General features: G+C 50.0%; 9 protein-coding genes across 9 annotated transcripts; 4 read left to right on the forward strand and 5 right to left on the reverse strand.

Moving 5' to 3' along the window:
• Positions 1 to 1,268: 1,268 nt before the first annotated feature.
• Positions 1,269 to 2,660, forward strand: CLN3 (cyclin; the record flags this gene model as incomplete). Its single annotated transcript, XM_024858519.1, has 1 exon — positions 1,269 to 2,660. One exon carries the CDS (start codon positions 1,269 to 1,271, stop codon positions 2,658 to 2,660), a length of 1,392 nt encoding a protein of 463 aa, XP_024713429.1.
• Positions 2,661 to 4,809: 2,149 nt separating this feature from the next.
• Positions 4,810 to 6,366, forward strand: C7M61_003171 (uncharacterized protein; the record flags this gene model as incomplete). The annotated part of the gene is made up of 1 exon (XM_024858520.1): positions 4,810 to 6,366. One exon carries the CDS (start codon positions 4,810 to 4,812, stop codon positions 6,364 to 6,366), a length of 1,557 nt encoding a protein of 518 aa, XP_024713430.1.
• Positions 6,367 to 7,751: 1,385 nt separating this feature from the next.
• Positions 7,752 to 9,200, forward strand: GDS1 (Gds1p; the record flags this gene model as incomplete). The annotated part of the gene is made up of 1 exon (XM_024858521.1): positions 7,752 to 9,200. The coding sequence occupies one exon, from the start codon at positions 7,752 to 7,754 to the stop codon at positions 9,198 to 9,200; it is 1,449 nt and encodes a 482-aa protein (XP_024713431.1).
• An 823-nt stretch (positions 9,201 to 10,023) lies between these two features.
• Positions 10,024 to 11,952, reverse strand: C7M61_003173 (putative electron-transferring-flavoprotein dehydrogenase; the record flags this gene model as incomplete). The annotated part of the gene is made up of 1 exon (XM_024858522.1): positions 10,024 to 11,952. One exon carries the CDS (start codon positions 11,950 to 11,952, stop codon positions 10,024 to 10,026), a length of 1,929 nt encoding a protein of 642 aa, XP_024713432.1.
• A 1,389-nt stretch (positions 11,953 to 13,341) lies between these two features.
• On the reverse strand, positions 13,342 to 15,390 carry C7M61_003174 (ferric reductase family protein; the record flags this gene model as incomplete). The annotated part of the gene is made up of 1 exon (XM_024858523.1): positions 13,342 to 15,390. One exon carries the CDS (start codon positions 15,388 to 15,390, stop codon positions 13,342 to 13,344), a length of 2,049 nt encoding a protein of 682 aa, XP_024713433.1.
• An 860-nt stretch (positions 15,391 to 16,250) lies between these two features.
• On the reverse strand, positions 16,251 to 18,617 carry CDC24 (Rho family guanine nucleotide exchange factor; the record flags this gene model as incomplete). The annotated part of the gene is made up of 1 exon (XM_024858524.1): positions 16,251 to 18,617. One exon carries the CDS (start codon positions 18,615 to 18,617, stop codon positions 16,251 to 16,253), a length of 2,367 nt encoding a protein of 788 aa, XP_024713434.1.
• Positions 18,618 to 19,665: 1,048 nt separating this feature from the next.
• C7M61_003176 (uncharacterized protein) lies at positions 19,666 to 20,616 on the reverse strand (the record flags this gene model as incomplete). The annotated part of the gene is made up of 1 exon (XM_024858525.1): positions 19,666 to 20,616. One exon carries the CDS (start codon positions 20,614 to 20,616, stop codon positions 19,666 to 19,668), a length of 951 nt encoding a protein of 316 aa, XP_024713435.1.
• A 1,128-nt stretch (positions 20,617 to 21,744) lies between these two features.
• On the forward strand, positions 21,745 to 22,971 carry ERV46 (Erv46p; the record flags this gene model as incomplete). The annotated part of the gene is made up of 1 exon (XM_024858526.1): positions 21,745 to 22,971. The coding sequence occupies one exon, from the start codon at positions 21,745 to 21,747 to the stop codon at positions 22,969 to 22,971; it is 1,227 nt and encodes a 408-aa protein (XP_024713436.1).
• A 439-nt stretch (positions 22,972 to 23,410) lies between these two features.
• On the reverse strand, positions 23,411 to 24,199 carry C7M61_003178 (mitochondrial 54S ribosomal protein mL46; the record flags this gene model as incomplete). The annotated part of the gene is made up of 1 exon (XM_024858527.1): positions 23,411 to 24,199. One exon carries the CDS (start codon positions 24,197 to 24,199, stop codon positions 23,411 to 23,413), a length of 789 nt encoding a protein of 262 aa, XP_024713437.1.
• Between the last annotated feature and the right edge of the window lie 589 nt (positions 24,200 to 24,788).

The following is a 24,788-nucleotide window of genomic DNA, read 5'->3' on the forward strand; positions in this document are numbered from 1 at the left end:
TTTTTTTTTTTTTTTTTTTTTTTTTTTTTTCCCTCGCCCACCGGTTCTGGCGATGTCGCCGAGGGCACACAGGGAAAGGGAGGGATCTTCCGAGGGGAGGACCTACGTAGGGCTTTCCGGAGACCCGTGCACCACAAAACCGGTGAGGTGGTCCCATGTCGCAAGGCGGTTCTTCTACCCCTCGGGCCATCCGATGCCCTACCTCTCAACGGATCATGCTTTCCAGCGGTGGGGATTGATTTAGTGGAGATGCAATTGATAAAAGTGTCATTCGTTGTCAATAGCCCCTGGCTAAGGCTTTACCAGGCTTTAGTAGGCTCAGGTCAGGTTGGGACCGGGACTCGATGAAATCCGACCCATCTCACCGCATACGTAGAACCGGGGGGTCGTTATGGGAGTACCGGGGGTTGTCGCACCGGGCCACACCTCCCCCGGAAAACCGAGGTGCTCAGTGCCTGTGAGGCATGCAAAGAGTTACCACAGTGATAAAAAAAAAAAACCTAACGATGTTGCCGAGTAACCATTGACAGGACGCCCCATCATTATTTTTTGAAGTACAAGCATTTACGGTAGTTTTTGCTACCTTGGAGGAGGCCCCGCTCGGAGCGCCCCCGGTTGTCGAGGAGTCGACGGTGGATTCGAAGACTAAGACAAATGGATGGGCATTATTGTCTTGTGCATACACATGCGTCCATAGTGCTCCTCTCTCTAATCAAAAAAATGCTTCCTGGGCACCCAGTGAGAGGGTAATGCAATACGCGCATGCGCGTGCGTCGTGCGTCGTGCGTCGTGCGTCAAGCCTGCCACTTAGCAAAAAAAAGCTTGAATGTCCTTTCCGCAGACCCGTGCACCATGCACCCTGCCATACTTCGATCCATCGGTACTAACTACTGGCGCCCCTTTACATATATAATTTCCAACCCCCCCAGGTCCTCACTTCGCTGTTTTTTTTGAAAAGTCCCTATTTCACCCACCACCTGCGGGCGTCCACTCCCCAAACCCCCCTTTTGGTCATCACCCCCAGCATCATATTCTTTTTTTTATTCATCTTACACCTTGTTCCTCCTAACTCAGGTCTTGACGTTTCAGTCTCTCTTCAGACGTTCCTGTCTTGATTAAATACAACCAGTTGGTCCAAGGAAAAAAACCAAACCCTTACTGCATTCTTTCATTTCGTTGTTTCGTTGCATCCCTTCGTTTCAAAAATTTATCCCAACCAAACCTCCCCCTTGCATTCGTTATATGGCCCCCCCCAGTGACCTTCTAGCATGAGCTCACCAGACTTCTACCACCATGTTCGTGTTTCTCAAGCCTCTGCAAAGGCCCAGGACGTCCGCGTCCAACTAGCAGAGTATAAGGCCCACAAGGCTCACGTGGATGAGTACAAACTCGATATCCACCATCATCTTTTGGACTTGGACACCAAGACCAGACCCAACTTGCACCTTATCCAGCAGCAGCCGGAGATCAACCTACGCATGCGTCCGCTCTTGCTTGACTTTTTGATGGACGTGATCAACAAGCTCAACTTGAGTAAGCTGACCTTCCCCTTGACCGTCAACATCATTGACAGATACTGCTCCGTCCGTATTGTCAAGAAACAGCACTACCAGCTTTTGGGCCTCACGGCGCTCTGGATTGCCTGCAAAAACTTGGACTCCAAGTTCCGCATCCCCAGTCTCAATGACTTGTGCAAGTACTGCTGCCACTGCTACGACAAGAAGTTGTTTTTGGAGATGGAAAACCACGTTTTGAAGCTGTTGGGCTGGCTTGTGGATGCGCCCACTTTTGACGCTTTCGTCGACTTGTACATCAATGCCTTGGCCCTGTCTCCTTTCTTAGCCGGCTCTAAGAACCCCCACAAGGTCTGCAACGACGTGAAGGTCGTGGCCATCTACATCTGTGAACTCATCCAGTTCTACCCCAACATATACTTCAACTACCTGCTGCCCAAGATTGCCTTGATGAGTGTCGTGCTTGCGTGTCTTATCCTCAACACCAGTGCCGACTTCACCACCCATGCTTTCTTGACCTACGTTGCCGTGGAGACCGAGGTGCCCATTGTCAACCACTCCACCTACAATGCCGCCTTTGGCTTGCTCATCAAGGTGCTCAAGTGTCCTCCTCCTTCGCTCAAAACCAAGTACTTCAACGAGGACCTGCGCTTCCTCAACCTCATGAAGCAGCTTGTGGCGTTCACCTGGAAGCACTTGGCGCCCAACTCGGTGTTTTCCCACACTGGTGCTGCCCCTACTTCGAGCGATTGCGGTGCCATTGAGCTTAATACGCCTGTTTCCAGAGACGAGCCTTCGAGATCTCCTACAGGCAGCTTTGGCGGCCTGGTGACCCCGAAATTCTACCCGGCCACGCCCATCTCGCTGAGCATCAGCCCGAAAAACCAGGAGGGCGGCTTTTCCGAGCCTGTTCGTCCGGCCTTGACTCCCCAGGTTTCTGCACCCGTCACCTCGCACCCAGGCTACGTGAAGCCGTTTGGATTGCACCAGTTGCTGCCCAGAACACAACGGACGTTGCCGCTGCCCAATCTTCTGCCGGCCGAGCTGGACAGGATGTTTGGCGGCAAGCGCAGCTACGAAAACGCCCATGCGCCGGGCGTCAAGAGATCCAAGAGCATGAGCAAGGCTGTCTTTTACATTCACTAGACAATACAGACATAGGATGATGAGGTGTAGCAATTGCCGGGTAGGCAATGGTAGAGTAGGCAATTGCCGAGTAGGCAACTGCCGAGTATGATTGGTAGAGTTTTGTGGCGGCTGCTTTTTTGTGGTAATCGCTTAAGTGAATTCAGACTTCCTAGTTTTGTGACTTTTACGCCCCGAAATCGACGACGAAATCTACGAGGTCAATTGCGTGGATTGTGATTTCCGCTCAATTGAAGAATTTTCGAGTTCTAGCGCTGGCGGAATTGGCGTGGAATTGGCTACGGCTGATTTGTGGACTGACTTTTCGTTTTTGCACCCATCCCCAGGTGAATTCCACCACCCAGAGCCCCAATTCCGGGCCCACAGCCCTCGATTCTGTAGTCGTCAAAATCTACCTTTTATTGTCAATCCACATTTTCAATAATCCTCCAACTCTACATCCCCAACGCTACATCCAATAATCTCATACTCTCCAACTCGAAAAGCTACAAATGCAAACCCACCGCCCGGCCAGAAGCCTAACATCGATCGACAGCCTAAACTGGCGAAGCTCGTCTAACTCCGGCTGATCGCTTCCGTTTCTGGAAAATCGCCTTTCACACGCCAAACCCACAAGCTTCTTGTCATCACCACAATCGCTCCAACGACAAAGTACCCTCTTTCCAGCCGTACTGCCTCGTCTGGGCCGCCCTCAAGAAACACCCTATTCGCTTCCAAGGCCTACCCCCATTTGACTTCCTCTTTGATCTGCATTCCCTCATTTGCCATAAATGTTTGGCGGCCTCTACTATGGCGGCCTCTATTGTTCTCTTCACCTACATAACCCTAATTGGCGCATCTTCAGCGGCCCGTTCTGAAGGCCCATTGTGCCCGTCTTGAAATCGAACAAATGGCGACTTTGGCTATTGTGTGCCCTGGTCAATTGATAAATGTCGACACCTGGGTTCTCGGCCTGGGGGTGGCTCAAAGCCAAGTCAGCATTGTGGCAGGGTCTCGATCGTGCAATTTCCGAGCCTCCTTGGACCACGAGCCCTGCTGGCTGCAAAAATAGACATGAAAAGTGGAAAGCCGCTCCAGAGCTTCAATCCGTTTTTTCGGTTTTTTCGTCACCCCCCAATTGCCCTTTACTTTTTTTTTTCAACGCTTGCGGAGATCCAGACGATCCAACGTCCTAAGCTCTCCCATTGTGCGGTTTTTCCAAGTCGGGACCTCGTTGTTCTGCCCGAGTAGGCTTCAACCAGCATTGTTACATTCCTAAAGTTGCCCGGATCCCCACGCCCCTCTGGACCCTGGATCATCTCGAGGTCGGGCAAGTCCACAAAGCCAATTGACGTTTTTCTCTGGTTCTTTTCTTTTTACTTCTACCATCTATAAACCTTGTATAAACTGGCCACCTTAGAGCATGGATGATGGCCGGGGCTTAGCACGACTTTTTCCGTCAGTGTCGCTATTGTGAACCCCTCGTGCCTTCGGATCTTTCACACTCTCTTCTCTCAATGCGCTCTCTTTATATGCGCTCTCTCTACTTGCGTGCAGCGAATGGGCAATATCCAGGCGTCCGATCGGCAAACAATTTCACAGCGTGGGGGCTGCTCTAGACCAATTCAGCCTTCATTCTTGATACTACTACTCGCCCCCGAGAGCCCTCCGTATATGGTTAGTGTCGTGGTGCACCGGGGGTTGCATCGTCTAAAGTTAAGTGGGTTTATTGGTCAGGTACACCATGCATACTGCTCCTATTGAGTCGCCGGCGGGTCTGGAAAAATATCCTTAGACCCACAGGACGATATTATCTGGGGGATCAAAAAAATACATGGGGCAGCGGCTTATCTGGCGGATTTATCCATCCGAGAAAAGACGATATTTTTGATGTTCGACGTGTCGCTAATCTCGAATTTTTTTCAAAAATCACCTTATGGTGGCAGCGGGTTTTAGGCCGAGTAGCGTCAAACACGAACCCAGGGCATTTTCACCCGAAGGCGAGGCAGAGACATTTTGAAGCAAGACGAAAAAAAGAAATATCACGCTATCTGGTAACTGATAAGTCCTTGTTGCTTGCTCAATTGCTTTTCGTCTTTTTTTCCACTGGTGATAATCGTAGAGCCACACCACAAATAGGCAGCCCTGGTGTCTCCTGCATCAACCACCCATGAAAAGAAGTCTAGATCGGAAAACCACCAAAAAACAGGCCCTTCCGGTCAATGAATACGCTGGATTTGTCGTCGAGGGTCCCGCAATCGAGACCGTGCGTCTGAAGCAGGGCTTTTTTGAAAAGTTTGTTGAAAAACGGACGCCTGTGAAGATCATCTCCCCGGAATTGGTTCCGGTGGACATCTCGGCTTTTCGAAGTGACAGGATCCTCGAGACCTTGGCGGAGGCGAAAATTAAAAAGCTCCAGGTCGAGAGAAAGCACGGTCTAGGCTTTGGGCTGGGGAAGAAGCGTGAGGAGTTGGCGTTTAGTGAGATTGTAGGTAAGTTGGCCAGTGGAGACGAAAGTTACTATTTGACGACGCAGTACGAGTCTCATGAGTATGAGGAGGGCGACGGTGATGGTGACGGTGAAGAAATTTTAAGTTTAGAGGATGGGGAAGAAGTGGAGAATTCCGTCAATGAGGGAATTGACGAGGACGATGAAGACGATGACGATGAGGACGATGAGGACGATGAAGCAGGGGATGAAGCAGGGGACGGAATCCCTGCCGCCAGCCTAGATTCAGACAACGAGTCCATCAACTTCGAAAACCTCCATGACGACTTCGACGATCTCGAAAACGCACAAGACGACTTCGTCGTTCCAGAACACAAACTCACCCAGGACGAGGTCGACTTCCGCATCAGCACGCTTCTCCAGGCTCCACTCACCGAACTCTACAAAAAAAACGACTTTCCCTTGGTTCCAGACATCTTTGGACCGTTGATCCCGCAACAGATCAACTTGTGGATGGGCGCATGCAAGAACGGTGAAAAGGCAAAGCCAGAATTGAAGAACATCACGAAAGAGAGTCTTGGCAGGTACGTTCCCAAGGGCAACTCGTCCGGTCTTCACCACGACCATGCAGATAACTTGTATGTGTTGGTTCAGGGACGCAAACGGTTCACGCTATACTCGCCCAGAGACGCTGAAAAACTCAAGACGGTGGGCGAAATAAGGCGTATTTTCCCCAATGGCCTAATTGACTATAAGGTTAACGAAAAAGCCCGTTTTTGGCGCCCTATGCGTGAGGACGGTGCCATGTTGGGAGAGTGGGCTCGGTGGATGATCGAAAAGGGCGATTTTCTGAAAATCTCCAAGGAAGAGCTCGAGGAAATCATAGAAAACGACGAGCCTTTTGCAGAAAACGGCGAATCCGACCTAGATCCTCCAAGCTTCTCAACAGTTCCTCCGCTTCTTGCACACCTAGACGAGGTTTCCGAGGAAGATCGCAAAAAGCTCGAGATCTACGCCGAGGCGAATTTCCCAGGATTCCTTGATCTTCACAAACTCGAGGTCTGGCTAGAACCAGGCGAGATGCTCTATCTCCCTACAGGCTGGTTCCATGAAGTGACCAGTTTGGCTGAAGGTTCTGGAGGCGCTCACGTGGCATTGAACTGGTGGTTTGTTCCGCCTACGGGGGAAAAGGAAAATCCTTACCCAGACAACTACTGGAAGGAAGATTATGACAAGACTTTGGCAGCGATAGCTTATCAACGAGCAGGTCCTGCGTAAGCGCATCGACCCCGCGTGGCGGCATAAACGCATCGCATGGCGATGACGCACGTACTTTTGTCCCCTTAGGGTCGCAGCCCTTCTACCACGTGACCCGCACCGACGAGCCCTTCGATGAGGGCTTCCACACGCACTGTCAATATGTACAGTCACGTGCCCTTGCATGACTCGCAGCCCTAGAGCACCGACCTGGTCCACGCACGACCTGCCCACTTTCTGCGCGATAGCGGCCCGCATTATCTCTAGAATCTGTACCTTAGTCGCTGTGACTGCTTTTCGCTGCTGTAGATAGTGGGACCACCGGCTTATCTGCAGGTCCCAACCACCAAAAAAACCGTCAAACCCACAAATAAACCAACCGTAGGTCATATTTCAAATGCCTTAATAACCGTCCCCCATTAAAGCCCCTCTCAGGGTCAGCCCCGCTGGCACAAATTCCAACCCTCTACAAGTCACGTGATATTCCATGTAGTGCGATTCATCACAGGATAAGCCTTGCATAGAAAAAAAAAACCATCTTACAGTTTTTCCATTTTCCAGAAACCCACCCGTGCTACGGCGCTTCTGTCCATATTCATTCTCCGGCTCCCTAAGCAGAGAACCCCCGCGAAAGGCTATTTTTGTATCCCGTCTTCGCCGATCCACTTTCAGTATGTTTTACTTCCTTATCCTCAGGTGAGTCTCGATCTGAAGCAGAAAAAACGATAGTTGAGTTTTTGAAATTTCGTAAAAAACGGTTTCAGGATGACGGACTTGGCTGGGCTGTGATTCCCGTGGTGTTTGATTTGTGTCTTTTTGATTGCTAGTGTTGTTTTATCAGCACCTCAGCTTTTTGCATCCACGCAGAGCTGTTACAATAGAGATGATTCGTGGAATTGAGAGCATGAAAAACGTCAAGTTTTCAGTTTTTGATTCGTTTGAAGATTTCTCTTGGTAACGACTGTGTGGGGGCGTTTGGCTTGATTGCTGTGATGAGTTGTCATGATGAGATGACGTGATAGCATGAACAATAGGAGAATCAGCAAAACGTGTTCCGCCGGGAATTCGTCCAGTCTACCTGTCACAAGGGAATCTACGCCTATTGAGTCGAAAGTTTGAATGTTGAAAGTTTGGATATCGATTGTTGGTGATGTGGACTGCAATGGTACAGTATACTGTTGATAGACCATACACCCGATCAACCAGACCATCCAATACTCCACCAAACCGCCAACTCCACGAATTGACTCAAAAATCACCAAAATCCAAATCCAACTCCATCCGAACGTTCCGTCAAATCAACCCAAATCCACCCACCACCTTATCGCTTCCCCTACTAACCCCAGTTCTTCCCAGTTATTAAGTTAGCTGGGCCTGTATTACTTCCATATATGTCCCCTTAGGGTATGGCATTGGCAGACAAAAGACCTCTTGGCGTCCCAGTTACTTCACACGCTTCAGCGTATCCGATGAAGTCGACCATCCCAGATTTAAAGGGCGTTGAGACGGCAGAGCAGGAGGTGTCTCGCCGGGGCTCCCCTAGTCCCGACGGCCTGGGAGACCTTCTGCCCACATCCCGCCTGATTCTGCCTGACTCGTTGATGCAGCAGAAGAAGCTGCTGACTCTGCTGTTCAGCTCCCGTGATTCCACGCCCCAGCCGTCGTACTACGGCTCGAACGGCGGTGTTTTCAAAAAAGTGAAAGTCCCCAGTAGGGTGCCCATAGCCACGGGGATCCTGACCACGATTCCCGTGACGGGTGAAAAACCGAAACCTCAGCAGGAGGGCGACGCCTCGTTGGAGGACGACGTGCTCTATGCCATTTTTCTTATTTTGTACGAAAAGGACCCTGCTGGCGCCGGCATGACGGTGAAGCAGATCTGCGATGTGCTTGTGGAGAGACACCCCGAGATGGCCCAGTTGCTGTCGAAAACGTCCAACTTGGTGAGTGCCAAATTGAATGCCTATGTTAAAAGAGTGGAAAAGGGCGATTCCAATTTGCGTTATGCTCTTTCCCGAGAATGGGCCGATGCTTCGCCAAAACGCATGGTGTATGTCTACCGAGGCCTTTTGGCGAAAAACTTCCATGTCAACCTCCCCACGCCCGGCACCCAGCCCAATTCCGTGGTCAAGCCGCCTGTTTCCGATAGCCTTGAAGCGGCAAAGCAGCTGGCGATGCTGAAGCCTCGGCGGTCCACCATGTTCGATTTGGGTGTTTCCAGACCAGCTTTTGTCGAAAGCCCCATCGACCGGTCCAACTTGTTCGTGCCGTATGCGCTGGCGCCCGTGGCGGCCTCTTTGACCGAAGTCAAGCTGGAGGAGCCTCGGAAGCAGCAGGAACAGGTGGTTGCAAAAAAGAGCGAGGTGGATGTTTCGGAAAGCGCCGTCAAGAAGGACGACGAGTTCGACTTTGACGACTTGGAGGTGTTTGACGAGGCCGACGACGACGACGACGAGATCGATTTCGGCGACGTGCTCAAGAAAAACGGCAAACGCTCCAAGTCCATGTCGTACCTCACCTCGAACAAAAAGGCCAAATTCTTAACCGCTGCCGCTGCCGCTCCTAGAGCGTCAAAGGCTCCTTGTTCTCCAAGCCCCAACGCTGCTGCCGCTGCTGCTGCCCTCCATGCTGCTGCTTTGAAAGCCATAGCCGCTGCAAACTCAACCTCCTCCTCGCTGGCCTCCTCCTTGGCCTCGTCTTCAGGCACCTCGCCAGCGTCCCTGGTTGCTCCTGAAGCTACAGCATCTCCCAAGACCAAGGACTGGCAGCACGCTGTTCGTCTGGGTTTTTTGAACCAGGAGATTGGCGCTCCCGAGGATATCAGCTTGTCGGACTTGGACAAGTTGTTTAGTTAGTTCTGCTTGTATATTAGGGTTCGCCCGTTAGATTCTATTCAGTTCGTGATGGGTTTGTAGGGATGGGGCATAAGCTGTATTAGGTTAGGTGGAAGGCTATTGTGAAAGGATGGTTGGCAGTGGGGGAGATGGTGCAAGTGGTGAGATATATATTATTGTTGAATGTGAGGCTCTATGAATTGTTTAATTCGTGATAAGAGGATGAATTTATTTTGAAAAAAGCCCGGAGATGATGTTGAGCTAATTGTGACAGATATTCACGACAGTAGCATCTCCACTAGGGTTACATTTACTAGGCTTACACTACAGCTTTGAACTAAACAAAATGACGAGCAGATTGCATTATTTTCTCCAGATGACATGCAAATCATTCTTCTGTGGGATCTTCAAAAATTGCCATGTGGAAACATGGTAGGCTTCCCTGGCTGCAAGGTCTCTTTCGCTTGTTTAAACCTTGCATAAGTCAATGTGAAGCACGTTTGCAACCACACTTCAAAAAAGACAGTTTGAGGGAACGTCAGTTTGAGAATTTTTCCGAAATGGTCCTTAAGGTTAAATATAGAACTCTAGATGGCCAAATGGGTGCTCCGAGCGATTGCCCACTGGATAGATGTCCTCTGCTTTTACCAGTAACACAAGAATCATACTCTACCTCCACAACTCAAGCCAACAGGTACACCTTTCAACCCCACATATCAAACTATACCCCTTCATCCCCCTACACCCGCTGAACCCGACTTGTATTACGCACCCCATTCTATTACGCCGGCCAGAAGGCCAGACTATGCTATGTCAATCACCTCATCCACACCAATCACTCCAATCACGTCATGTAGTACTTGGGCCCGTCGCCGCCCTCGGGAACCTCCCAGTCGATATCCTGGGCAGGCACCTTGATGTCACACGTCTTGCAGTGGATGCAATTCTGCGAGTTGATGTTGAACTTCACCCCCAAGGGCTCCTCCTCGTCCTCAATGTACTCGTACACACCAGCAGGACAGAAGCGCTGCTCCACGCCTTTGTACTTGGGCCAGGAGAGCTCGGCGTGTTTTCTGTGGTTTTGCTGTGGGATCCGCAAGTGGCTGGGCTCCTCTTCCTGGTGGTAGGTGCCTGTTCTGGAGACGGAGGTCAAAATGTCAAAGGTGAGTTTTCCGTCCGGTTTGGGGTACTCGATCGGAGAAAAGTTCGATGCTGGCTGTGTCGCCTCGGCGTCCGTGTGCTTGTGAGATAAGGTCCAGGGCTCCTTTCCCTTGGAAAACATGGTGGTGAACCCAGAATGGGCCAAACCTCCCAAAAAGCCGAGCGGTCCGTTGAACGACGGCCTGACGTTTCGGATCTCGTGGAGCTCCTCGTACACCCACGACAGCTTGAGGCTCTCCTCGTACAGTGCAAGATCGAAGGCCTCCTCAAAGTCGGTTTCCTCATCTACGGGATCGAGTTCCTTGACAGCCTCGAATATGCTTTCTGCAGCGACCATGCCCAGCTTCATGGCCGTGTGGGTGCCCTTGATTTTGGGCACGTTCATGAAGCCAGCAGAACAGCCGATCAACACTCCGCCGGGGAAATGGAGTTTGGGAATCGACTGGAGTCCACCTTCGTTAAGCGCACGAGCTCCATACGAAACACACTCTCCGCCTTCAAGCACGTCGGCGTAGTAAGGGTGGGTTTTCATTTTCTGGAATTCCTGGTACGGCGAAATGTAAGGGTTGGCGTAATCGAGCCCCACCACAAGCCCCACAGCCACAAGGCCATCGCCAAAGTGGTACATGAAGCCTCCACCATAAACGTCCAGAGGCAACGGGAACCCCATGCTGTGGCCCACAAACCCCTCCTGGAACTTGTCGTCGCTGACTCGCCACACCTCCTTGATGCCAATGCCGTATGTCTGGGGATCACTGTCCTTTCTGAGATTGTACTTTTTCACTGCCTTCTTGGTGAGAGAACCATGGCACCCTTCGGCCAAAACGGTCTGTCTGGCGTGGAACTCCATACCTCTTTCAAACGACCCAAGAGGCGCTCCATCTTTGCCAATTCCAACATCCTTAGTAGCCACTCCCTTGACAGCTCCTCCGTCAGTATATACAAGCTCAGACACAGAAATACCCGGAAAAAGCTCCACGCCGAGCTCCTCGGCCTGCTCTGCAAGGTGCTGCACCACCTGGCTCAACAGCACAATGTAGTTTTTCCCGTGGTTTCTCATCTGCGGTGGTTCTGGTAGAGGGTAGGCGTACTCCTGGGTCAAGTAGCGCATATCGTCGTGCTGCACTTTGGTGACGAGGTCGGGCGGCAAGGGGATGCCCAGATCCTCGAGAAACTCGCTTTCTGGGAAGAGTTCCTTGAGAGCACGGGGTTCAAGAACAGCTCCAGAAACGATATGGGACCCAAAGTCGGGTGCTTTTTCTAGAACAACCACTCTCATCTCGCCTGAGCCTTCTTCGTTATCGAGCTGCTTGAGCTTGATGGCAGCCGCTAGACCAGCAGGCCCGGCGCCCACAATGCATACGTCCACGTTGTCGGTGGCTCTTTCTTCTGTAAGGGTTGCTTTGTCTTCATCTGAGAGTTTTTCAAACGGTATTTCGTTTTGGCGGATCAGGGTGGATTTGAAGCCAAGCGGCGAGGCGGTATGGATGCCACGACGGGAAGCTGCCGAATTGACGCTATTTAGCCTCGTGGCGACTGGAACTAGGCGGTATTGGTGCTTTGTTAGTGTTTTCGAAGCCCTCAGTAGGAGGCCTCTGGAGCGTGTGAGCATGCTTGTGTGGCGATGAAAAAGAGGGTATGTGATGATGGAATGCCGCTTTATAAGCCTGTGTAATTTTCAGAGCTGGCGGGATGCGGTTCGTGGAGAAATCGTGCTGCAAAAACGACACTAAGTGAGTCAGATGAAAAATTGACCACCAATAAGCATCGCGCAGTAGATAAGCCGTGCTGTGTGCAGGACGTTGAAGATCAGCGCAAACGGTTTTGCAGTCAGGGGAGGTGGTTAGGGTAAGGGAAGGGGGCTTTTCTGAATTTTTTGCTATTTCGGTTGGATTACGGCTTGATTGATGAGAAAGGTTTTATTGAACTTGAAAGGTTTGGGTGGTTGGGCAAAGGGGGTGGGGATATAGGTGCAATTGCAGATACTATGAGATGCTGCCACATTGCTGCGAAAAGTGCAATTCCAACGGATTTGGAAACTTTTTACATCGATGGACTTATGTCGAGTTTTGTAGATCGCTACGTATTGGGATTTTGAACGAATTGGCTTCACACTGCTTTTTTTTTTTTTCGAAAAGCCTCCTTTTTCAATGTGTTAACGGTGACTCTGATGCTATCTAATTAATTAGCAGGAGCCCAAGCCAGCCATCATCCAGCGATGCCTTACTTGAAAAAGTGAGATTTCTCGAAATCGGGAGTATTCTGGTTTAGACGGCTTCGGCAAATTCTTCATCATTTTCAAATTTCCTATTTGGTACTCTTATCGTTGCAGTGTCTATAGCAGCTAGATCTACTTGCAGCATTTAGCGCCAGAACCCGCAGTTGACATGCCTACACTTGCAGCACCAGCATAACCACCTCTACCAGTGAAATAAATATCATTCAGGGAAATATCGATATAAGCCATTGAGCTAGAAAAAGAAGAAGAAGAAGAAGAAGAAGAAGAAGAAGAAAAAAAAAAAGAGCATTACTACAACTTGTAACCCCACATACCCTCAAAGTTCAGGTCCATTGTGACATTTACATTCATCACATAAGCACCACCTCCAGCTCTCCATAAACTGCAATAGCCGTTCAAATGCAACTTCGCTTCTACCACCTCGCCTAACTCAAATCCATCCAATCACCAAAACCTGCTTTTGTGATCCCTCGCTTGTTCCCCATTTGGTCACCCACAACCCTATATGAATACTATACTAAACTTAAATACGAAATGTAAGTAGAAAATTGAAAGTGAAAGGTATTCCGTAGGTTCTGTATCGTTGTTTTCTAATTGTATCGATACACTTTTAAATCCTACTATAACTGACATTATTGATATCATTGATCCACCCCAATCTACACCCTATTCCCGATCAATATCCAATCGTACATACTCTAACTGCACCGCCATCTGGATGGTTGCACATTTCTATAGTTACATCGACAGCCAAACCTCCACTCACGCCCACACTTGCAACTGCTCGTAGAAGTCCACTCTCTTGTCTGCTGTCTTCACCTGATCAATCACAATATCACGCAAATCGTCAACCAACAACGGATGGCCACAAGTCACCACAGCCAATGACTCGGAAGTCTCCTCCACCTCTTGTGCAACAATGTCTCTCATGTTCGGCCTTCCACACACAAACTCCACATGGGGAAGCTCGTCCTGCAACTTTTCAATAACGTTGATCTCCTCGATCGTCTCCTTGACCTTTTCCTTTTCCAGCAGGCTGTCGGTGAAGAAAAGACGCTCGAGCTCCTCGCCATGGTGGATTTCGGGCCTTGTCACGAAAACAGCCGTTTCAATGCCGTGCTTGACTAGAGCACGCATCTCGTTGATGAACATGGCAAGCGAACGCAGCTCACGGACAATCCAAAGAAGCTTGACCTTCTGCTTGCTGCCCTTGTTTTGTTCATAAAGCGCATTGGCTTCGGAATAAATACCTGGAATGCCTGAACCTCCAGCAACGAAAAGAACGTTGGAATGACGAGCCACAGGACTAGGAGCTCCGTAGGGACCTTCGACGGCAACACGAAGCGAAAGCAGTTTTCCAGGAATACCGCCGATTTTCTTAGCAAGAGCCCTGGTGACGCCGCCTTTCACTTTGCAGCAGCACACAATGGTGGACTCTTCAGTGACCGATTCGAAAAACGTAAATGGATGGCATTGCCAGAAATGGAGCCCAAGCCCAAAATGCACCCACACATGACCTCCAGAAATGGCCTTCCAGTGCTTCGGTCTGGGGATCTCCACCTTCAACGTATCCTCCACCAAGGTCACCTTAGCAGTAGGAAAGCCAAAGTAGCAGAGCCTCAAGACCCTCACCACACGGTCAAACGCCCACACGGCAAAAACAGCATACATCATCTGGGCGTAGCCCATGTACGAAAGATGGTACCAGGCGCCAACCACCCAGAAAACAGCTAGCACAACGTGCACAGCTAGGAAAATGTCGTACCAGCGTCTTCTAAAGTACAAAAGCGCCTGGACACAGATGATGCCGCCACAGACCAAGGCCACGACACCGTACCTGAGGTAATCTTCGTCGAATTCAGCCGGGTACCGCATCTCCCACTTGAGCACCTTGGTGTAGCACACCGCATGGATCAACACAAGCAACACCACCATTCTGGCGATCCAGCGGTGGAACACCATCATGGTGGTGGATTTCCAGCGGGTGATGAGTTGAAGAAAACTATTACGGCCCGCAAAAAGCACCATGAGCGGCGTCAACATGGTAGCGATAATACCGGTTCTGTCGGCCACCAGCGTATGGACCGTTTCCTTCTTGGACCGCCACGGAGCAGGGATGTATTTTTCGTCCACGGCACAGAGAATGAAAAGCACCCAGAAAAAGCCCACCACGGTGAGCGTCTCGAGTCTGGTCGGGAGGAGCCACTCGAAAATGGGGAACCGTGCTCTGAAGCTCTCGGTACGGCGTTTTCCAAACAACGCAGGCATGGAGAGGTGGCAGCGGACGAATTTGAAAAAGGCATTGTTGAAGAGTTTCCGGCTCTGGGGCACGAAAACAGTGGCCCAGTTGAAAAGCCCGGAAACCACAACCACCAACCCCCAGTAGGCCACCAGACCAGCGCCGAAAAAAACAGAATTTTTGATCTGCTTATACGAATTGCGGTACAGCCTAGCGTACTCCTCGGGAATCCGGATCGGCGTCGTGGCCGTTTTGCTCTGGTTGTAGTTTTCCACCTTGGTGATGTCGAGCCCGTGGTTGGTGTAGTTCTGGTACGCCTGGGCCACCTGTTCCAGCGTCACAGGCATAAACGCCTCCAGGCAAAACTCCACCAAATACTCGTTTCCGTATTTTCTGGTCCCAGCAGTGGCTGCAAAACAACCCGTGATCGTCGCCATGGCATTGGGGTTTCGACAGTAGCACGTATAGTCGTACGGAGACTCACAGAAAGTGGCTATCAGCAGCACCAACGAGGTGCATTCATAAAACACCGTCAGGCCTAGCGCCGAGTCGTAGTTGGACGCCGCCGCCATGGCTGCAAAAAAAAGAAGCTTGAGCATTGATCTCCCAAAAAAGGGCCATCCTCCGCTACGCTTAAATACACCAGCAGGGCAGGCCCGCCAGATCCCCAAGGAGGCTTTCAAAGCGAAGAAGAGGCGCAATTCCACCTGGGACAGCTGCAGTGGGGCCACATTTGCCGCGTTATCTCTGGCATCTGTGACGCACTTTTACGAACGGGCCAAGAAAGTGGGAACCTTTTTTGGGCCCTCGCCTGGAAAAACTAAACGTCAACCACACCTGTCAAAGCTGTCAAAATCCAGCGCACATAACGCACAAATGTGTCAAACCAAAACGGCCAGCTCGTCCCCACCACTTTACTCCAACGTTTCCCCCGTTCGTGGAAAGCGGCTTTGCGGTGTCCCCTTTCGGCATCTCCCGGACGCAGCCAATCGCCAACCTTCTTTATCATAAGCCGCGTTTTGCTTTCTCGACAATGGCACAAAGTGGGTGTGATCGGCCATTGGGCAACGGTCACCGGGATGAAAATCTGATCGTCGTGGGCTAGTGGGCTATTAAAAAAAAGAAAAACAAAATTGGTTTTGGTTGATTTAAAAGCTTCGTTGAGCTTGTCCCGGATCAATAACACATGCGTCGACGCACAGAGTAATTTTCCGAAACCTTTAAATTCACCCCTGCAACCAATCCGGCTGGACTCCGAGTGGTTGCAATCTTTCCCATCTCATTCGCTAGAGCGCCGCAGCAATTTGCTCGGATCGATCCCGGGTTGCGTTACAGAGCCGAATTCGCTCTTCAGCTGAAATTCGTCGCCCCCACCTCTTCCTCGTCTACATAGCTCCCGCCATATCGTGTATCCCTGTGTATGTATGTGCCGCTAAGACACCCAAATCGTTAAAGCCTTCTCAGCAGACTCGTCCGCCTCGAGAAGCTCCTCAAGCATGTCCACCGCCAAGGACCAGTCGTCGTTGGAGTCCATTACAACGTAATCACCGTCCTCGTCCTTGTACTTGAGCTTGCTGATCACAACGTCCTCGTCCACGTTCGAGCTCAGCGCTGTGTGTGCAGAGATCCGCAGGTGGAGCTCAAAAAACAGGGCCCCGCTCGAGATCAAAAGTGGCTGCTCTATCCTGGCCTTCTTGTAGATCAAGTTGATGGCCACAATCAGCCCGGGCAGCACCGGCTCATGTGACGTCTGGTGCCCGTTGGTCGACGAGCTCGACACTCGTGACGAGCCTGGCTGGTTGCGGCTCAGCTTCATCATACTCATGGTCGACGACGACGAGTGATGTCTCTGCGTTGATGGCGTGCCGTCATTGCGGCCGGTGTAAGCCATGGGCGATTCGTTGCCCGCATCCAGCCCCTCATACGCCGTCAAGGACCCTCTCGAGTCCCTGCTGCGCCTGTGTCGAGCATCAATCTCATTCTGCTTGAGCTGCCTCAAGCACGTTTCCCACTGAGACCTGACTTCCTCTGTCTTGTAGCGCAACTTGAAAACGCCGCTACCTTTTTTGCCTGTCCACGAGATCAGGAGCCAGTAGCCTGGCAAGTTGAGTGAGTTGATGATGTAAATCTCCGAGACATACACACGGCCCTTCAACTCGAGCGACGTTTTGTCCTTGACGCTGTTGAGGTTCTCGAGGAGATTGGCCGTGGAGCTCGACATACCGCTGCTGCTCTTCTTCCGCAGCGTGAGGAATTCTCTCATTTTCTTTTCCTTGTGCTTGGATTCGTGCGAGGGCACTTCACTGAAGAAGAAGAGAATCTGCTCGAACAAGCAGGCAATGTACTCTTTTTCATTCTCGCCGTCCTTGACAGCGACAGGTGCGTGGTATAGAAGCTCGCCTTGGTCCTTGATAGAGAAGCCTCGCCAGTTGTTGACACGCTCCATGAGGCTCTGGCAGAAGCCCACATTCTCAGCACGTCTTTGCGCTTCGTTGACCTGGTTGGCCACGTCTTTCATAGCCACACTAGCCCTTTGTAGCTCATAGTAGCACTCTGTGTCAGCGCAATTGCTGTAAGCTTTGATGAGCTCTTTGATCAAAAGCGGATACTTACAGAGACGCTGGATCGGTTTGATAATGTAGGACTGCAACTCGAAGCCTGGATCAAGCAAGGTAGATGCCTTGCGAAGGTTAGGGGCCTCGCGGTTGATGAGCTCGATTGCCGAGATTTGGCCAATGGTCCATGGCTCGTATGCCTTGAACGGACCGTTGGATGCATGCAAGAAGACCAGGCCAATACGCTGGTACTTGGTGGGAACATTTGTGTTGCACTCGAAACCATTGAGGAGGCGTCTGTGGAAGTCGACAACCTCGCTCAAGTTCGGGAATAGCATATGGAGCTGCTCGCTGGAAATAGCCTCAGCGTTGGAAAGCTCCTCCTTGTAGTCTAGGAGAAGCTCGAGATCCGAAAGATACTTTCTTTCCGTCTGGATCAACTCGCGGAAAACCTTTGATTTGTCGTCAGTGAGCTTCAATTCACCAATGTCAGGCATGCTAGAGTCCAGATCCGACTGGGGGCCGAGCTTATCCAAGACTGTGCTCACCACCTTCATCACCTTGAGAAGATCGTGGGAGCTGTCCAGGTATACGTCTGAGATGGTGAACATGTCGCCGCCGCTGAAGCTAGGGTGCTTCTGGTACTCGCATAGGAAAAGGTAAACGTTCTTTTTGGAGGTGTTGAGGTCGTCATTGGAGTCGAACTCAATCTTTTGGGCGTCAGGGCAGGCTGCGTTGAAGAGCAAGCACAACGGCACGCCCTGTTGCAAGAGCTTCCACAATTCCGTCACAGGATCAGTGCTCAAGCTGGCCGGGAGAATGCCAGCAGTGAACGAAAAAATGCAGTTTTTCTCGATGTTCTTGACGTTCTGAGACGTCTGCGAATGGCCCAGGTGAATAGAGAAGCCGCTGGAGCCCACAGAAGCCCGGAACGCGTTCGATGACAGACCGTCTGTTTGAAGCTGTTGAGGCAAAGCAAGCGCCTGCTGTTCGGCGCATCTTTCAGCAGCACTGTAAGCAGCATTGAGGTACGGACCCATTCCTTCGATCTGGCCCAACGCCCGGAGCATGACCTTGGCTTTATGGTACATGTGATCTTGAGCCGAGGAGGTGCGATTGAGGGCCAGATTGACCGTTAGAAGCGGGCCTGACGGGACCCTGGTGATGTTTGTGGAGCTCAGGTTAAGCGAGGCCGAGGAGGCCAGCGAGAACGACCTGAACGGCGGGTGAGGTTTGTTATCCATAAGGGTGCGCTCTGATTGGTTGAAAATGTGGAAATAAGGAGCGGGGGAGGGGCTATGGGGTAAAAAGTGGTGGAGGTGGAGGTGGTTTGTGGTTGTTACGGTGTTGATGTGCGGGTCGTGTGTGTCCCAGGCGCGAGGCTCCATTGAGTCTGCTTTAGTAATATGGAGATGAATGTGAAGAATGAAAAGTGGGAAAATTTTTGATTTTGGGGAAAAGGTGTTTTGGGCAAGTTGGGGTTGTGGTTTTCACTCGGTGGTATTCTATTTCTTCGATTATTGGCGTTCTTGTGTCTTTTTTGTTGATACCCTTCCATACGCGGTGGCTGCAAATGCGCAGAGTATATGTGCTGTGTGTTAAAGCCCACGATTGGTCCACTTTAGTCGATCCGTCATTTCTTCTTTTTTCCTACGATTGCTTCAATTGGGTGGTTGTGCTTCTCCAAAGCTGGATTTGACCGCAAAGAAGGAGCATTTTGAGATTCATGTGAAAACCCTGATTCATAACCAAGCTTAGCCGACAAACAAAACCAAAGCAACTAGATCGTCCAGATCTCCAGCCACGCTTATGAGAGATGTGAGGCGTTCTAGGGCACTGCAGGCGTTGACGACAAGCGTCACGTCGGACTTGTGAGAGCATTCACGTTTGAAACATCCGAATGGATCCAGATCATACGTTATTGTGTTTGTCTCGGGGCAATTCGGCGAGGGTACCGGGCCAATGATGGAGGAGAAGAGGGCAGTAGATGCAGCCTGCAATTGAGGTACCGGGGTTTGGATTGGAAAAATGGGTGTAACAAGCAACCGTTATGCATTTACGATCGAGGGGAATCCCAGGGGTAACGTGTAGATTCTCGGAGATTAAGCGTTTAGGATCGAAAATAGTCCGATGCTAAAGCGCCACAATGGCCTTTAAAGTTATGGGGTTCCTCGATCGTCGAATCACCCATTAGTCGAATCAAACCTCAACTTCGCCTCTCCAAAAAGCCCCAGTATTTCAATACAATCCAGTATTTCAATCCAATGCCTTCCCCCTTCTCTCATTCTCCAATTATTGAAGCTTTTTTGCATAGGTCATCACCAAGTTCTGGTTTGTCGTATAGATGTATCCAGTGACATTGGGCAACCACCTGAGCTGCGAGTTACCCAAGTTCTTGAGGGAGCTGTCTGTGACTTCATGCATCTGCTCCAATGTTTCACTGTCAAAGATCCTTATATTGCTGTCCTTGACGTAACTCACTGCGACAAAGCTGCCGTCTCGACTGATATCCACGCAACTGACCGCCTCGTCTATTTTTGTGAGTGCTTTAGAATTCTGCAAGTCAGAGGTTCTCCAAAAATACACAGCTCCTTCTTCACAGCCAGCACAGAAGAATTTACCCTTGGGGTCAATTGCAATTGAGGTCACAGACAGACGAGGTCCATATATCGTAAACGCTTTATCTAGCGACTCTTTCACTTGTAGAATCTCAATCTGACCATTTTCCAAGCCCACAAACACAGTCAGTGGATCGTGCAGCCACCTGACTTCAGTAATTTCACTGCTGAGCTCGATTTCATGAATCTTCTTGTACTCGTCATTGACGTCCAAGACCACCAAACGGTTGCCGTCCGTAAGTGTCAAAAATTGACCGTCCACAGAGTAGTCCACCAAACGGTACTTCTCCTCTCCCTTTTCAACCTGAATCTCTCTTTCTAAAACCCCTCCAGCAGTCCAGAGCTTCAAGAAACCGTCTCCTCCTACACTTGCAAAACGATTGTCTGTCGTTGGAAGCCAGGAGATTCTTCTTACAGGCTCAGCATAACCACTTTTTATAGTGACCTGGTCGGAAAGTCCCTGGACGCTTTTCCACACACGAATGGTTCCATCAGTACGAGTATTGGCGATTTTCAGGGCCACTGCGTTCATGGAGATGTGGAGGATTTTCTCTTGGGAGGGTTTTCCAGAATTGCCATTGTCCCGAGCTGTAAGCGGTTTTATATTGGCAAAGTGGGCAGACATGGCGGGTTTGAAGGAGGTGGTATATGAGGATGAAATATAGACTGTTGATGCCAGTGTGCACACGGTGCAGGTGTAGGTGGGAAGGGAAGGTTGTTCGTGGTAAGGAGGGATGAGGAGATTTTTTAAACGTATTCTCTAAAGTTTTTCAAAAGAGGTGGGCTTAAATGAATTTGGAATAATCTTGCCGAGTGCTGGTTGGTGGAGTATATGATGGGGTCAATGCTCGTTTGCAGCCAATGGATGGAAGCTCAGTTAAGTACGTAAGCGGACAACGAGAAAAGGCAAATACGGACCGAAACTACTGAAGAGAGATAGGGACTATAGGATTGGAGTATTTGGAAATACCATAAGTGGGACTTTTGTAAAGTTTTGGGTACCCATTGAAGGTCATGTCAGGTCTCTATTAGAATATCCGTTACATTAGTCATATTCCACTTTGAGCTAGTAAAACGGCCAAACAGCTTATCCTAATTAAAATGGAGAGAATGTCAATAGTGAAAGTAAATGCAATTGCATTCAAATGTATGGAAAGTATGGTGATTGAGAGGCATTCCAAGTAGCCCCACATACCACCAGGTAAACGAAAGAGAGACAAACAGTTTTTGTGATATTCTTGTGATCATATTCCGAGATCCGTGAATGAAATAGTCTACCTTGAAGGTTTCATAAAAAATGATTCAACTTTTTCTCCATCGCTTGTCTATGGTAGACCGCCTCTGCAGCACAGTAGTCGAGCGGAATCACCAAACACCCAAACTTCCACAAATATATCTTTTTAACCTCAAACTAAAGATTATAAAAATATCCATTGACGAGGAAATCATTCGTATTCGTCAAAAACAAAGTAAACCAAAAACCCCCATGAAGTGCCAATTTTCACCGCCTCCACTGCCTTCACTGCCTTCACCGCCTTCACCCACCCCCACCCATTCACCAACAAGCGCCACCCCAAACCTCCTCCCTTCAATCAACACAACCTCACATCCCTTTTTAACCCAAAACCCCCATCAACTTCCAAAAAACCAACTTCCCCAAAAAAACCCCAATGGCCCCGGTGCGTCTCGATGCAGACCTGCTGATAACACACGTCGATATTTCACCGATCCAAACCACACCGTTTCTCCATCCATGTCCCGCCCCAGGCTCATTTCCCTAGACGCCTTTGCCAAAACCGTCGAGGACGCACGTGTCAAGACCGCCTCGGGCGGCATGATCACCCTCGTCTGCGTTTTCATTGTGCTTCTTCTCATCAGAAACGAGTACTCTGAGTACACCTCCATGGTGGTCAGACCGGAGCTTGTTGTGGACAGAGACGTGAACAAACAGCTTGATATTAATTTGGACATCACGTTTCCCAACGTGCCGTGTGGCGTGTTGACGTTGGACATTTTGGACAACCTGGGCGACCTCCACTTGGATGTGCTTCAGTCTGGCTTCAACATCTTCAGAGTGCTTCCGCTGGGCCAGGAGGTCAAGGACGATCTTCCCATCATGTCCGGTGTGGAGAAGTGGGAGGAGACCTTGAAGGGCCAGCCTGGCCAGGCCTGTGGGTCTTGTTACGCTGCTGTCGATCAGACAGACAACAAGTACTGCTGCAACTCGTGTAAGGACGTCAGACTAGCGTATGCGGTGAAGGAGTGGGCGTTCTACGATGGCGAAAATATCGCCCAGTGTGAAGAGGAGGGCTATGTTCGTAATCTTCAGCAGCGTATTCGTGATAACGAGGGATGCAGAGTGAAGGGTCTGGCCAAGATCACCAGAATCTCTGGAAACCTCCATTTTGCTCCGGGCATTCAGATCTCCCGCCAAGGCCGCCATTCCCACGACATGTCGTTGTGGCGCAAGTACGACAAGTTCGACATTGACCATGTCATCAACCACTTTTCGTTTGGAAAAGACCCCTCCGCCTCGCTTAAGCTTGCCCATCCTGGCGAGGACAACCAGGCGCCTTCCATTGCTCCTTTGGACGGCCACAACTTCAAACAGAGCAAGAAGGAGCACGTGGCGCTGTACTTCCTTTCGGTCGTTTCCACTCGTTTTGAGTACCTCGAGAACAGACAAACTGCCGAGGAGACGAACCAGTTTTCTGTGATCACGCATGACCGTCCAGTCGTAGGTGGCAGAGACGAGGACCACCAGAACACCATGCATGCACGTGGAGGCGTTCCTGGTGTGTTCTTCCACTTTGACATCTCGCCCATGAAAATCATCAACCGTCAGGAATACGCCAAAACGTGGTCGGGCTTTGTTTTGGGTGTGATCAGTTCCATTGCTGGTGTCTTGACGGTCGGTGCTGTGCTTGACCGTTCTGTGTGGGCTGCTGAACAGGTGCTCAAGGGCAAGAAGGAGACGTAGAGGAGGTACATAGATAACCAAAAGTTTAGTATTCGGAGTATTTACGGACAGCTGAGTGTGGAGTAGTAGATATAGAGATTTGAAGAGATGGAGGGCTATTAAGTGATTGTTTGGTAGTGTTTGATGCACTGCAACTACCTTAAGTAGTCTTTTTCAATCGTCAAAATAACCAAAAGTTTAGTATTCGGTGTGTTTAGCGTAACTGAGGAGTGGAATTGTATATATGAAGATTTGAAATGTAGGAAGGCTACCAATTGATTATTTGATGGTTTGACGAACTGTAACTAACTTTAATAGTATTTTTCAATTCTCGTCAAGATTCTTCATACTAAAATCTATAGTTTTGAAACACTAGAATCCTCAACTAGCCATCAATCCTACACTACCTCTCCATCTTCGTCGTATACTCCGGTGACAATGTCTATTTACACGATTATGCTTATATGTCACTCAACAAGTGCTCCACCTCGCTGTAGTACTCCTTCTCCAAGTGCTGGCCAACTTCCTCCTTGGTCAACCACAAATGCTGAAGTGGCTTCTGCACATCAAAAGCGCCCGAAAGAAGGTGCAGCTTGATGAAAAACAGCTTCTCTCCAGCGGAGTTATGCACATGGCAGGGCGTCTTGGAAACGTTGAAGTAGTTCAACTGCTTTCCGGCAATCAGATAGAGGCCTTGCTCAGCCGTTTTATGTAGAGGCGACTCGCTGACGGCAAAATTGGGGAAGTTCCATTTCTTACCGTCCTCACTCACCAAGAGGTATAGCGTTCTGGCGAGCTTTCTTTCCAAAGAAACCAAGTCGTTGTTCTTGTCGGCCTGGGTGGTTCTGGAATTGGGAATGATCTTTCTGGAAAGAGGATCCACCTCCTTCAGCTTGTCGTCGTAAGTCTGGGGCAACTTGACCTCTTGCTTGAATCTTCTGTCTCTGTTATGCATCACATCGGGCCTACCTCCCACAAACTCCACCTTGGGGTTGTTGTAAAAAGGTCTTTTGTTGAGTTCACGGAACTTGAGTTCGGCCACGGTGCCCGGACGGAACCAGAACCATTTGGGGAAGGTCCACATCAACCGTTTCCACAATTCCTTCAGGTAACGGTAGTACTGTTTCTGGAAAGCAGGCTGGTCTGCCGTGATGATGGGGTTTCTCAGCAAAAGGAGTGTCAGCCTGATGGCTGGAGCTGCCTCGGTGGAGTAGCACCGAAGAGCACTTTTGGCTGGAGCAGTTAGCATGGTTTTCAAGGTAGGTGGTTTAGCTGAAGATGTATCGAAATTTTCAACCGCGGGGTATATCTGAGCACGCCAGGGGTAATTCTGAGTACGCCCATATTAAAGGTGCCCATTTGGAGCCCAAAGAGGTGGTCTGAATGTAGAAGTTGATGTTTATATGATGTCTGGTAAGGCCTTGACAGTGGCGGTGTCGTTGGTTACGGGATGGGTGTACTGCATGGTGATAATACGGGTTACACCCAAAGGCGACTTGCCCTTGCAGAGACTGTACCTTGATACCTACGAATAGCATGTTGAAGGTCATTTCGTCCGTATTCAATGCAAATTAAAAGCAATAGCTGAAGTATTGGTCGAATTTCGGGTACGGAAATTTGTTTCACCTGCATACAATCACCCGGGTCGTGCGCGCACCAGACACCTATATATATAGTCACGTCACCCCGAATATTTCTCATCAAAGCACCAACTTATTCCTGCCCCCATCCCAATCCGTCCCAGTGGATCCCCACTCGTAACTGTATCTCAGCAAGTTTAGCTGCTAGTAATAACGTAAAGAGGGCCTCCAGAGCAAGAAAGTTGCTCAGTAGAAGAC

This window comes from Candidozyma pseudohaemuli (assembly GCF_003013735.1).
Source record: "Candidozyma pseudohaemuli strain B12108 chromosome Unknown scaffold00007, whole genome shotgun sequence".
NCBI lineage: Eukaryota > Fungi > Ascomycota > Pichiomycetes > Serinales > Metschnikowiaceae > Candidozyma > Candidozyma pseudohaemuli.